Here is a 19,017-nt window from a genome sequence, read left to right as displayed (position 1 = left end):
GAGTAAAAGGTGCTTCAGTATGTAGTGGAGAGGCACTAAACTCACATTCATAAGATTCAATAATGCAGACACCACCACACTCTGTAGATGATAAAGGCACTATGTGAAGGCATAACAGGGGCTATGAAATGACCCATTCACAGAAGAGGGAACCCCCTGTGAGGGGTCCCATTCCAGTACATAGTGCCATGGGGAAAAGGGAACAGAAGGCTTCCTCCTGTCTCTGTAACCTTTCGTTTTCCAAGCAGGCAGTGTGGGCCTCAGTTCTGATGTGTTTCATGTGGCTACAGAACCAATAACTGCTCTATAGCATTTTAAGGCATTTAAAACAAAACAACAGACAAAAGGTGCTTTATAAAAACATTTATTATGAACACAGATACAGTAGAAAGAACTGCAGCTATTTACAAGCATCATCAAAATGACGTCAAAGCCAAGAAATGCCTCGTGTCTTTGGGCATCAGTTATGTTTTTCTGATCATTAGACAGGCCCTGTGTAAGAGACACACCCTCACCCCACCCGCACTGGCCAATAGAACATCAGGATTCAACGGAGAATAAACAGTTCTTAAAAACAAAGTTTCCAGGGAATCCCCTCTGAATACGCAGTGTCACACGTCGCTCTGAAAAGTGAAATCTCAGACAGAATCAGGCCCGTGTGTGTGTGTGTGTGCACGCATATGTGCTTGCTATTCTGTGTAATGACTGATCAAACTGGACTCTTTCAGGTACAAGATTTACATTTTTTTTTTAAATAACCATTTCCAGGCCTACAGAAAATGTACACTTGACCTGGAAAACCAACACATTAGCTTAGAAATTAAACCAATAAATACCAAACAACTGGCCCATCCTGGACAAACCACTGCTGGTATGTCATGAGAACTGGACAAACATAAATGTACAGTAACTGATGTTGCCATGACACGATGACATCTCAAACACAGAAGAAAGATTGGAATGTTAAATATGACTTCGAATGGCAAAAACGTGGGCCGCTGCCACAGAACATCAGTCACGTGGTACCGCTAACGATGATTGCTAACGAGGACCGCTAACAAAATGCTCACAACAACCAACCAAATTCAGAAAATCAAAATGATAAACCAGGACCAACACCTCCAGGGGGACGTCACTGATTAATCCCCCTTCCAGTGCCACCCGTCACTGGACAGATCCGTCAGAGGGCAGACCTGTGCTCACTCTGGCTCTGTTTTGATTAATTACAGCACACTACACCAGTCAGCCTAACCTGCTGGGTCATGAATCAGATTGAATGTCACATGCAGAGAGGTTGTCGTCGTCATTTTCGGTGGGGGAATCCAGTCCGTGTAGTCCAGTCCAGTAAAGCGGAGAGCAGTAACCCATCAAAGTGACACAGGGCAGAACCCTGAGGGACACGGATCACACTCCCCCACACAGTGGGTGTGGTCATTTGTCTCCACCCCGTGTGTGGGTGTGGTCCCTTGTATCCACCCCTGGGTGGGGCCTAGTTGAGGGTGTGGTCACTTGTCTCCACCCCTGGGCAGATCACTTGTCAATGAGGCCACTCTCCTTGAGTTTGAAGTAGAAGAACTTCTCCAGCGTGCTGGCACAGCGGCAGTACTCACTGTCGGGGGGGTTGTATTCCCTGCAGTTGGTGATCACACGCTGCAGGTCTGCGATGAACAGCTTCTTGGTGACGTAGTAGCGGTTCTTCAACCGCTCTGTCATGGTCTTCAGGTCTAGAGGCACAAGGACAGTCCCATCATATCACCCATCCACACCGCCTGACCATCTGTCTAACCGCCTAAATGTCTAACCATCTAACTGTTAAACCACAACATCTGCAGATCCTTTAGTGTCATGGCCCCAAAACTCCAGAACACTTTACTTCAAATCTCTGTCTGCTCCACTCTCTTCTTTCAGATCTCAACTTCAAACACACCTCTCTTCACATATTTGCTAATTATTGTGTTGTTTGTATTAATTGTTTTCCCCCCTCCTCCATCTGTTATTGTAAAGTGACCTTGTGTCTGTGAAAGGCACTATATAAATTAAACGTAATAATAATAATAATAATATTATTATCTAACTGTCTGTCTAACCATCCCACTGCCTAATCGTCTGTCTAGACACTCACCGATGGGAAAGCGAATGATCTCGTAATAGTCTGGTGCTTCAGACTTCTTCACTGGTTCCATGAATGGCCAAGCATCAGGGTGCGTCTGTAACACACACACACACACACACCCACCCACATACACCAAAGTTCAGAAGGTGTGTTACACATACACAGACACACATTTTCATTCTCCATGAGATCATTGAATCTTCAGGTCACAGAGCAGTCTAGTTGAATCTGACCGAGACATAACTCAGCAGACACACTGTTCCACCTGAGCTCTAAGGATTCTGGGTAGGCAAGTATTGGCTCGTACTTTAATCTGGGCCAGAAGGTTCTTCAGGATGTTGTAGAGCAGGTCTGGATCCTTCAGTTCTTTACTGGAGACAATAAAACCTCACTCAGATTAAACAGGGTCAGACACACTCCCACAATGCAGTGCAACACCAGGGAAACAGAGGGGGCTTAAACAGAACATACACAACATACAGTTGTGTTCAAAATAATAGCAGTCCAATATGACTAACCAGATCACTCACTGTTTTTGGTAGAAACTATATTACTACATGGCAAATAACTTACCAGTAGGTGTAGCGGAGTCATAGAAAACCATCAGACCCAACATTCATGAGTTTGCATAATTGAATAATTAATTGAAACAGGCGTGTTCAAAATAATAGCAGTTTGGAGTTTAATTAGTGAGGTCATTCATTCTGTGAAAAAAATAGATGTCAATCAGGTGGCCCTTATTTAAGGATGAAGCCAACACATGTAAATGCATTTCTCTCTGAAAACCTGAACCAAACGTTCCAGACAGTCCAGAAGAACAGCGTACTTTGATTAAAACGTTGATTGGAGAGCAGAAAACGTATAAAGTAGTGCAGAAAATGATAGGCTGCTCGACTAAAATGATCTCCAATGCTTTAAAATGGAAAGCAAAGCCAGAGAGATGTGGAAGAAAATGGAAGACTACCATTCGAATGGATGGAAGAATAGCCAGAATGGCAAAGACTCAGCCAATGATCAGCTCCAGGGTGATCAAAGACGGTCTGAAGTTACCTGTGAGTACTGTGACAACTAGAAGCCACCTGTGTGAAGCTAATGTATCAGCAAGAAGCCCTCTCAAAGTCCCATTGTTTAAAAAAAGACGTGAATTTGCCAAAGAACACATGGACTGGCCTAAAGAGAAATGGAGAAACATTTTGTAGAATGATGAAAGTAAGATAGTTCTTTTTGGATCCAAGGGCCGCAGTTTGTCAGACGACCCCCAAACAATGAATTCAAAGTACAGTACACTGAAGACAGTGAAGCATGGTAGTGCAGGCATCATAATATGGGGATGTTTCTCTTACTATGGTGTCGGGCCTATTTATCGCATACCAGGGATCATGGATCAGTTTGCATACATCCAAATACTTGAAGAGGTCATGTTGCCTTATGCTGAAGAGGAAATGCCCTTGAAATGGGTGTTTCAACAAGACAACGACCCCAAACACACCAGTAAGTGATCAGCATCTTGGTTCCAGACCAACAAAATTAAAGTTATGGAGTGGCTAGCCCAATCCCCGGACCTTAATCGGATAGAAATCTTGTGTGGGGACATCAAAAATGCTGTTTCTGCGGCAAAACCAAGAAATGCAGAGGAATTGTGGAAAATTGTCAAATCATCCTGGGCTGGAATACCTGTTCACAGGTGCCAGAAGTTGGTCGACTCCATGCAACACAGATGTGAAGCAGTTCTCAGAAACAGTGGTTATACAACTAAATATTAGTTTAGGGATTCACAACAATGCTAAATCCTAAAGATTTTTCAGTTTATACAGTAAATATTTGAGTTTGTGAAGAAAAATGCAGACACTGCTATTTTTTTTAACAGCCCAATATTCATTTTTCTTCATTTTCTGTAAAGTAATAAAAAAATTGATAGATTTTTCTTCATGTTTTGATTTAGCATATAATGTGCAGTGTTCCCAATGAATGGAAATAAAAACTAAGGGTTCTGAGCTTTACTCACATTTTTAAAGCTATTTTAATAATAGCTTTAAAGCTATTATTTTGAACACAACTGTACATCTACTTAACACAACACACTCCTACGTAACACAGATCTAACGTACTTTTTCTCTTTGGCACTGGGTTTCCAGCCAGTCTCCCCTAGAGAGAGGAGCAGAGAGGACATGCTTAGACCATGATAACACACACACACACACACACACACACACACACACACACACACACAGAGCACGATCACACACACACAGAGCACGATCACACACACACACAGAGAGCACGATCACACACAAACACACACACAGAGCACGATCACACACACACACAGAGCACGATCACACACACACACAGAGCACGATCACACACACACACACAGAGCACGATCACACACACACACACACACACACACACACAGAGCACGATCACACACACACACACACACACAGAGAGCACGATCACACACACACACACACACACACACACACAGAGAGCACGATCTCACACACACACACACACACAGAGAGCACGATCACACACACACACACACACACAGAGCACGATCTCACACACACACACACACAGAGAGCACGATCACACACACACAGAGAGCACGATCACACACACACACACACACACACACACACACACACACAGAGAGCACGATCACACACACACACACACACACACACACACACAGAGAGCACGATCTCACACACACACACACACACAGAGAGCACGATCACACACACACACACACACACAGAGCACGATCTCACACACACACACACACAGAGAGCACGATCACACACACACAGAGAGCACGATCACACACACACACACACACACACACACACACACAGAGAGCACGATCACACACACACACACACACACACAGAGAGCACGATCACACACACACACACACACACAGAGCACGATCTCACACACACACACACACACACAGAGAGCACGATCACACACACACAGAGAGCACGATCACACACACACACACACACACACACACACACACACAGAGAGCACGATCACACACACACACACACACACACACACACACAGAGAGCACGATCTCACACACACACACACACACAGAGAGCACGATCACACACACACACACACACACAGAGCACGATCTCACACACACACACACACAGAGAGCACGATCACACACACACAGAGAGCACGATCACACACACACACACACACACACACACACACACACAGAGAGCACGATCACACACACACACACACAGAGAGAGCACGATCACACACACACACACACACACACACACACACACACACAGAGAGAGCACGATCACACACACACACACACACACACAGAGAGAGCACGATCACACACACACACACACACACACACACACACACACACACACACACACACACACACAGAGAGCACGATCACACACACACACACACACACACAGAGAGCAAGATCACACACACACAGAGAGCACGATCACACACACACACACACAGAGAGCACGATCACACACACACACACACACAGAGCACGATCACACACACACACACACACACACACACACACACACACACACAGCACGATCACACACACACACACACACACACAGCACGATCACACACACACACACACACACACACACACACAGCACGATCACACACACACACACACACAGCACGATCACACACACACACACACACACACACACACACACACAGCACGATCACACACACACACACACACACACACACACACACACACAGCACGATCACACACACACACACACAGCACGATCACACACACACACAGAGCACGATCACACACACACACAGAGCACGATCACACACACACACAGAGCACGATCACACACACACACAGAGCACGATCACACACACACACACAGAGCACGATCACACACACACACACACACACAGCACGATCACACACACACACAGAGAGCACGATCACACACACACACACACACACAGAGAGCACGATCACACACACACACACACACACAGAGAGCACAATCACACACACACACACACAGAGAGCACGATCACACACACACACACACACACAGAGAGCACGATCACACACACACACACACAGAGAGCACGATCACACACACACACACACACAGAGAGCACGATCACACACACACACACACAGAGAGCACGATCACACACACACACACACACACACACACACACACACAGAGAGCACGATCACACACACACACACACACAGAGAGCACGATCACACACACACACACACACAGAGAGCACGATCACACACACACACACACACACACAGAGCACGATCTCACACAGAGCACGATCACACACAGAGCACGATCACACACACACACACACAGAGCACGATCACACACAGAGCACGATCACACACACACACACAGAGCACGATCACACACACACACACACACAGAGCACGATCACACACACACACACACAGAGCACGATCACACACACACACACAGAGAGCACGATCACACACACACACACACACACAGAGAGCACGATCACACACACACACACACAGAGAGCACGATCACACACACACACACACACACACACAGAGCACGATCACACACACACACACACACACACACAGAGAGCACGATCACACACACACACAGAGAGCACGATCACACACACACACAGAGAGCACGATCACACACACACACAGAGAGCACGATCACACACACACACACACACAGAGAGCACGAACACACACACACACACACACACACACAGAGAGCACGATCACACACACACACACACAGAGAGCACGATCACACACACAGAGAGCACGATCACACACACACACACACACAGAGAGCACGATCACACACACACACACACACAGAGAGCACGATCACACACACACACAGAGAGCACGATCACACACACACAGAGAGCACGATCACACACACACACACAGAGAGCACGATCACACACACACACACACAGAGAGCACGATCACACACACAGAGAGCACGATCACACACACAGAGAGCACGATCACACACACACACACAGAGAGCACGATCACACACACACACACACACACACACACACACACAGAGAGCACGATCACACACACACACACACACACACACACAGAGCACGATCACACACACACAGAGAGCACGATCACACACACACAGAGAGCACGATCACACACACACAGAGAGCACGATCACACACACACACACACACACACACACACACAGAGAGCACGATCACACACACACACACACACACACACAGAGAGCACGATCACACACACACACACACACAGAGCACGATCACACACACACACACACACAGAGCACGATCACACACACAGAGAGCACGATCACACACACACACACACAGAGAGCACGATCACACACACACACACACAGAGAGCACGATCACACACACACACACAGAGAGCACGATCACACACACACACACAGAGAGCACGATCACACACACAGAGAGCACGATCACACACACACACACACACACACACAGAGAGCACGATCACACACACACACACACACACACAGAGATCACACACACACACACACACACACACACACACAGAGAGCACGATCACACACACACACACACACACACACACAGAGCACGATCACACACACACAGAGAGCACGATCACACACACACACACACAGAGAGCACGATCACACACACACACAGAGCACGATCACACACACACACACACACACACAGAGCACGATCACACACACACACACACACACACACAGAGAGCACGATCACACACACACACACACACACACACACACACACACACACACACAGAGAGCACGATCACACACACACACACACAGAGCACGATCACACACACACACACACACAGAGAGCACGATCACACACACACACACAGAGAGCACGATCACACACACACACACACACACACAGAGAGCACGATCACACACACACACACACACACACACACACACACACACACAGAGAGCATGATCACACACACACACAGAGAGCACGATCACACACACACACAGAGAGCACGATCACACACACACACACACAGAGAGCACGATCACACACACACACACAGAGAGCACGATCACACACACACACACACACAGAGAGCACGATCACACACACACACACACACAGAGAGCACGATCACACACACACACACACACACAGAGAGCACGATCACACACACACACACACACACACACACACACAGAGAGCACGATCACACACACACACACACACACACACACACACACACAGAGAGCACGATCACACACACACACAGAGAGCACGATCACACACAGAGAGCACGATCACACACACACACACAGAGCACGATCACACACACACACACACACACACACAGAGAGCACGATCACACACACACACACACACACACACAGAGAGCACGATCACACACACACACACACACACACACAGAGAGCACGATCACACACACACACACACACAGAGAGCACGATCACACACACACACACACACACACACAGAGAGCACGATCACACACACACACACACACACACAGAGAGCACGATCACACACACACACACACAGAGAGCACGATCACACACACACACACACACACAGAGAGCACGATCACACACACACACACACACACACACACAGAGAGCACGATCACACACACACACACACACACACAGAGAGCACGATCACACACACACACACACACACACAGAGAGCACGATCACACACACACACACACACACACAGAGAGCACGATCACACACACACACACACACAGAGAGCACGATCACACACACACACACACACAGAGAGCACGATCACACACACACACACACACAGAGAGCACGATCACACACACACACACACACACACAGAGAGCACGATCACACACACACACACACAGAGCACGATCACACACACACACACAGAGAGCACGATCACACACACACACACAGAGAGCACGATCACACACACACACACACACACACACAGAGAGCACGATCACACACACACACACACACACACAGAGAGCACGATCACACACACACACACACACACACACAGAGAGCACGATCACACACACACACACACACACACACAGAGAGCACGATCACACACACACACACACACACACACAGAGCACGATCACACACACACACACACACACACACACAGAGCACGATCACACACACACACACACACACACAGAGCACGATCACACACACACACACACACACACACAGAGAGCACGATCACACACACACACAGAGAGCACGATCACACACACACACAGAGAGCACGATCACACACACACACAGAGAGCACGATCACACACACACACACACACACACACAGAGAGCACGATCACACACACACACACACACACACACACACACACAGAGAGCACGATCACACACACACACACACAGAGAGCACGATCACACACACACACACACAGAGAGCACGATCACACACACAGAGAGCACGATCACACACACACACACACACACAGAGAGCACGATCACACACACACACACACAGAGAGCACGATCACACACACACACACACAGAGAGCACGATCACACACACACACACACACACACAGAGAGCACGATCACACACACACAGAGAGCACGATCACACACACACACACACAGAGAGCACGATCACACACACACACACACACAGAGAGCACGATCACACACACACACACACACAGAGAGCACGATCACACACACACACACACACAGAGAGCACGATCACACACACAGAGAGCACGATCACACACACAGAGAGCACGATCACACACACAGAGAGCACGATCACACACACACACAGCACGATCACACACACACACACACACACACACACACACACACACAGAGAGCACGATCACACACACACACACACACACACACACACACAGAGCACGATCACACACACACAGAGAGCACGATCACACACACACAGAGAGCACGATCACACACACACACACACACAGAGAGCACGATCACACACACACACACACACACACACACAGAGAGCACGATCACACACACACACACAGAGAGCACGATCACACACACACACACACACACACACACACAGAGAGCACGATCACACACACACACACACACAGAGAGCACGATCACACACACACACACACACAGAGAGCACGATCACACACACAGAGAGCACGATCACACACACACACACACAGAGAGCACGATCACACACACACACACAGAGAGCACGATCACACACACACACACACACACAGAGAGCACGATCACACACACACACACACACAGAGAGCACGATCACACACACACACACACAGAGAGCACGATCACACACACACACACAGAGAGCACGATCACACACACACACACAGAGAGCACGATCACACACACAGAGAGCACGATCACACACACACACACAGAGAGCACGATCACACACACACACACACACACAGAGAGCACGATCACACACACACACACACACACACACACACACACACACAGAGAGCACGATCACACACACACACACACACACACACACACACACACACAGAGCACGATCACACACACACAGAGAGCACGATCACACACACACACACACACAGAGAGCACGATCACACACACACACACACACAGAGAGCACGATCACACACACACACACACAGAGAGCACGATCACACACACACACACACACACACACACACAGAGAGCACGATCACACACACACACACAGAGAGCACGATCACACACACAGAGAGCACGATCACACACACACACACAGAGAGCACGATCACACACACACACACACACACAGAGAGCACGATCACACACACACACACACACACACACACACACACACAGAGAGCACGATCACACACACACACACACACACACACACACACACACAGAGCACGATCACACACACACAGAGAGCACGATCACACACACACACACACACAGAGAGCACGATCACACACACACACACACACAGAGAGCACGATCACACACACACACACACAGAGAGCACGATCACACACACACACACACACACACACACAGAGAGCACGATCACACACACACACACACACACACACACAGAGAGCACGATCACACACACACACAGAGCACGATCACACACACACACACACACACAGAGCACGATCACACACACACACACACACACACACACAGAGAGCACGATCACACACACACACACACACACACACACAGAGAGCACGATCACACACACACACACACAGAGCACGATCACACACACACACACACACACACAGAGAGCACGATCACACACACACACACAGAGAGCACGATCACACACACACACACACACACACAGAGAGCACGATCACACACACACACACACACACACACACACACACACACACAGAGAGCACGATCACACACACACACAGAGAGCACGATCACACACACACACAGAGAGCACGATCACACACACACACACACACACAGAGAGCACGATCACACACACACACACACACACAGAGAGCACGATCACACACACACACACACACACACACACAGAGAGCACGATCACACACACACACACACACACACACACAGAGAGCACGATCTCACACACACACACACACACACACACACACACAGAGAGCACGATCACACACACACACAGAGAGCACGATCACACACAGAGAGCACGATCACACACACACACACAGAGAGCACGATCACACACACACACACACACACAGAGAGCACGATCACACACACACACACACACACAGAGAGCACGATCACACACACACACACACACAGAGAGCACGATCACACACACACACACACACACAGAGAGCACGATCACACACACACACACACACACACAGAGAGCACGATCACACACACACACACACACACACAGAGAGCACGATCACACACACACACACACACACACAGAGAGCACGATCACATACACACACACACACACACAGAGAGCACGATCACACACACACACACACACACACACACAGAGCACGATCACACACACACACACACACACACACAGAGAGCACGATCACACACACACACACACACACACACAGAGAGCACGATCACACACACACACACACACAGAGAGCACGATCACACACACACACACACACACACAGAGAGCACGATCACACACACACACACACACACAGAGAGCACGATCACACACACACACACACACAGAGAGCACGATCACACACACACACACACACACACACACAGAGAGCACGATCACACACACACACACACACAGAGAGCACGATCACACACACACACACACACACACACACAGAGAGCACGATCACACACACACACACACACACACACACAGAGCACGATCACACACACACACACACACACACAGAGAGCACGATCACACACACACACAGAGAGCACGATCACACACACACACACACACACACAGAGAGCACGATCACACACACACACACACACACACAGAGAGCACGATCACACACACACACACACAGAGAGCACGATCACACACACAGAGAGCACGATCACACACACACACACACACAGAGAGCACGATCTCACACACACACACACACAGAGAGCACGATCACACACACACACAGAGCACGATCACACACACACAGAGAGCACGATCACACACACACACACAGAGAGCACGATCACACACACACACACAGAGAGCACGATCACACACACACACACACAGAGAGCACGATCACACACACAGAGAGCACGATCACACACACACACACAGAGAGCACGATCACACACACACACACACACACACACACACACACACACAGAGAGCACGATCACACACACACACACACACACACACACACACACACACACACACACACACACACAGAGCACGATCACACACACACAGAGAGCACGATCACACACACACACACACACAGAGAGCACGATCACACACACACACACACACAGAGAGCACGATCACACACACACACACACACACACACACAGAGAGCACGATCACACACACACACAGAGCACGATCACACACACACACACACACACAGAGCACGATCACACACACACACACACACACACACACACACACACACACACACACAGAGAGCACGATCACACACACACACACACACACACACACACACACACACAGAGAGCACGATCACACACACACACACACAGAGCACGATCACACACACACACACACAGAGAGCACGATCACACACACACACACAGAGAGCACGATCACACACACACACACACACACACAGAGAGCACGATCACACACACACACACACACACACAGAGAGCATGATCACACACACACACAGAGAGCACGATCACACACACACACAGAGAGCACGATCACACACACACACACACACACAGAGAGCACGATCACACACACACACACACACACACAGAGAGCACGATCACACACACACACACACACACACACAGAGAGCACGATCACACACACACACACACACACACACACACACAGAGAGCACGATCACACACACACACACAGAGAGCACGATCACACACACACACACACACAGAGAGCACGATCACACACACACACACACACACAGAGAGCACGATCACACACACACACACACACAGAGAGCACGATCACACACACACACACACACAGAGAGCACGATCACACACACACACACACACAGAGAGCACGATCACACACACACACACACACACACACACAGAGAGCACGATCACACACACACACACACAGAGCACGATCACACACACACACACACACACACAGAGCACGATCACACACACACACACACACACACACAGAGAGCACGATCACACACACACACACACACACACACACACACAGAGAGCACGATCACACACACACACACACACACACACAGAGAGCACGATCACACACACACACACACACAGAGAGCACGATCACACACACACACACACACAGAGAGCACGATCACACACACACACACACACACACACAGAGAGCACGATCACACACACACACACACACACAGAGAGCACGATCACACACACACACACACACACACAGAGAGCACGATCACACACACACACACACACACAGAGAGCACGATCACACACACACACACACACACAGAGAGCACGATCTCACACACACACACACACACACAGAGAGCACGATCACACACACACACACACACACACACACACACACACAGAGAGCACGATCACACACACACACACACACAGAGAGCACGATCACACACACACACACACACACACACACACACACACAGAGAGCACGATCACACACACACACACACACACACACACACAGAGAGCACGATCACACACACACACAGAGCACGATCACACACACACACACACACACAGAGCACGATCACACACACACACACACACACACACACACAGAGAGCACGATCACACACACACACACACACACACACACAGAGAGCACGATCACACACACACACACACAGAGCACGATCACACACACACACACACACACACAGAGAGCACGATCACACACACACACACAGAGAGCACGATCACACACACACACACACACACACACAGAGAGCACGATCACACACACACACACACACACACACAGAGAGCACGATCACACACACACACAGAGAGCACGATCACACACACACACAGAGAGCACGATCACACACACACACACACACACACAGAGAGCACGATCACACACACACACACACACACAGAGAGCACGATCACACACACACACACACACACACACAGAGAGCACGATCACACACACACACACACACACACACACACAGAGAGCACGATCTCACACACACACACACACACACACACACACACAGAGAGCACGATCACACACACACACAGAGAGCACGATCACACACAGAGAGCACGATCACACACACACAGAGAGCACGATCACACACACACACACACACAGAGAGCACGATCACACACACACACACACACAGAGAGCACGATCACACACACACACACACACACAGAGAGCACGATCACACACACACACACACACACACAGAGAGCACGATCACACACACACACACACACACAGAGAGCACGATCACACACACACACACACACACACACACAGAGAGCACGATCACACACACACACACACACACACACACAGAGCACGATCACACACACACACACACACACACACAGAGAGCACGATCACACACACACACACACACACACACAGAGAGCACGATCACACACACACACACACAGAGAGCACGATCACACACACACACACACACACACACAGAGAGCACGATCACACACACACACACACACACAGAGAGCACGATCACACACACACACACACACACACAGAGAGCACGATCACACACACACACACACACAGAGAGCACGATCACACACACACACACACAGAGAGCACGATCACACACACACACACACACACAGAGAGCACGATCACACACACACACACACACACACACACACACACACACAGAGAGCACGATCACACACACACACACACACACACACAGAGCACGATCACACACACACACACACACACAGAGAGCACGATCACACACACACACAGAGAGCACGATCACACACACACACACACAGAGAGCACGATCACACACACACACACACACACACAGAGAGCACGATCACACACACACACACACAGAGAGCACGATCACACACACAGAGAGCACGATCACACACACACACACACACACACAGAGAGCACGATCACACACACACACACACAGAGAGCACGATCACACACACACACACACACACACACAGAGAGCACGATCACACACACACACAGAGAGCACGATCACACACACACAGAGAGCACGATCACACACACACACACAGAGAGCACGATCACACACACACACACACACAGAGCACGATCACACACACACACACACAGAGAGCACGATCACACACACAGAGAGCACGATCACACACACACACACACAGAGAGCACGATCACACACACACACACACACACACACACACACACACAGAGAGCACGATCACACACACACACACACACACACGATCACACACACACACACACACACACACAGAGCACGATCACACACACACAGAGAGCACGATCACACACACACACACACACACACAGAGAGCACGATCACACACACACACACACACACACAGAGAGCACGATCACACACACACACAGAGCACGATCACACACACACACACACACACAGAGCACGATCACACACACACACACACACACACACACACACACACACACACACACACACAGAGAGCACGATCACACACACACATACACACACACACACAGAGAGCACGATCACACACACACACACACAGAGCACGATCACACACACACACACACACAGAGAGCACGATCACACACACACACACAGAGAGCACGATCACACACACACACACACACACACAGAGAGCATGATCACACACACACACAGAGAGCACGATCACACACACACACAGAGAGCACGATCACACACACACACAGAGAGCACGATCACACACACACACACACACAGAGAGCACGATCACACACACACACACACACACACAGAGAGCACGATCACACACACACACACACACACAGAGATCACACACACACACACACACACACACACACACACACAGAGAGCACGATCACACACACACACACACACACACACACACACAGAGCACGATCACACACACACAGAGAGCACGATCACACACACACACACACACAGAGAGCACGATCACACACACACACACACACAGAGAGCACGATCACACACACACACACACACACACACACACAGAGAGCACGATCACACACACACACAGAGCACGATCACACACACACACACACACACAGAGCACGATCACACACACACACACACACACACACAGAGAGCACGATCACACACACACACACACACACACACACACACACAGAGAGCACGATCACACACACACACACACAGAGCACGATCACACACACACACACACACAGAGAGCACGATCACACACACACACACAGAGAGCACGATCACACACACACACACACACACACAGAGAGCACGATCACACACACACACACACACACACACACACACACAGAGAGCATGATCACACACACACACAGAGAGCACGATCACACACACACACACAGAGAGCACGATCACACACACACACAGTGAGCACGATCACACACACACACACACACACAGAGAGCACGATCACACACACACACACACAGAGAGCACGATCACACACACACACACACACACAGAGAGCACGATCACACACACACACACACACACACACACACAGAGAGCACGATCACACACACACACACACACACACACACACACACAGAGAGCACGATCACACACACACACAGAGAGCACGATCACACACAGAGAGCACGATCACACACACACACACAGAGCACGATCACACACACACACACACACACACAGAGAGCACGATCACACACACACACACACACACAGAGAGCACGATCACACACACACACACACACAGAGAGCACGATCACACACACACACACACACACACACAGAGAGCACGATCACACACACACACACACACACACAGAGAGCACGATCACACACACACACACACACAGAGAGCACGATCACACACACACACACACACACACACACACACACAGAGAGCACGATCACACACACACACACACACACACAGAGAGCACGATCACACACACACACACACACACACAGAGAGCACGATCACACACACACACACACACAGAGAGCACGATCACACACACACACACACACAGAGAGCACGATCACACACACACACACACACACACAGAGAGCACGATCACACACACACACACACACACACAGAGAGCACGATCACACACACACACACAGAGAGCACGATCACACACACACACACAGAGAGCACGATCACACACACACACACAGAGAGCACGATCACACACACACACACAGAGAGCACGATCACACACACACACACACACACACACAGAGAGCACGATCACACACACACACACACACACACACACAGAGAGCACGATCACACACACACACACACACACAGAGAGCACGATCACACACACACACACACACACACACAGAGCACGATCACACACACACACACACACACACACAGAGCACGATCACACACACACACACACACACACACACAGAGCACGATCACACACACACACACACACACACACAGAGAGCACGATCACACACACACACAGAGAGCACGATCACACACACACACAGAGAGCACGATCACACACACACACACACACACACAGAGAGCACGATCACACACACACACACACACACAGAGAGCACGATCACACACACACACACACACACACACAGAGAGCACGATCACACACACACACACACACACACAGAGAGCACGATCACACACACACACACACACACACACAGAGAGCACGATCACACACACACACACACACACACAGAGAGCACGATCACACACACACACACACACACAGAGAGCACGATCACACACACACACACACACACAGAGAGCACGATCACACACACACACACACACACAGAGAGCACGATCACACACACACACACACACACACAGAGAGCACGATCACACACACACACACACAGAGCACGATCACACACACACACACAGAGAGCACGA

General features: G+C 49.5%; 1 protein-coding gene across 2 annotated transcripts in view; it reads right to left on the bottom strand.

Annotated features, from left to right (window-relative positions):
- Nucleotides 1-348: 348 nt before the first annotated feature.
- The window catches only part of kat2a (K(lysine) acetyltransferase 2A), a 34,413-nt gene continuing 15,744 nt past the window's right edge, over nt 349-19,017 (bottom strand). For both annotated transcript variants that reach the window (XM_035531601.1, XM_035531604.1), the window contains 4 exons: nt 4,222-4,258; nt 2,421-2,484; nt 2,123-2,207; nt 349-1,724 (listed from right to left, as the gene is read on the bottom strand). In XM_035531601.1, coding sequence (XP_035387494.1) covers nt 1,531-1,724; nt 2,123-2,207; nt 2,421-2,484; nt 4,222-4,258 — 380 coding nt within the window. In that variant the 3' untranslated portion in view covers nt 349-1,530. The remainder of the gene's footprint in view (nt 1,725-2,122; nt 2,208-2,420; nt 2,485-4,221; nt 4,259-19,017) is intronic.

Source organism: Electrophorus electricus, chromosome 1 (genome assembly GCF_013358815.1).
Source record: "Electrophorus electricus isolate fEleEle1 chromosome 1, fEleEle1.pri, whole genome shotgun sequence".
NCBI classification, from domain to species: Eukaryota; Metazoa; Chordata; class Actinopteri; order Gymnotiformes; family Gymnotidae; genus Electrophorus; species Electrophorus electricus.
Note: the sequence above shows the minus strand (reverse complement) of the source record. Positions and strands in the feature narration are given on the sequence as shown.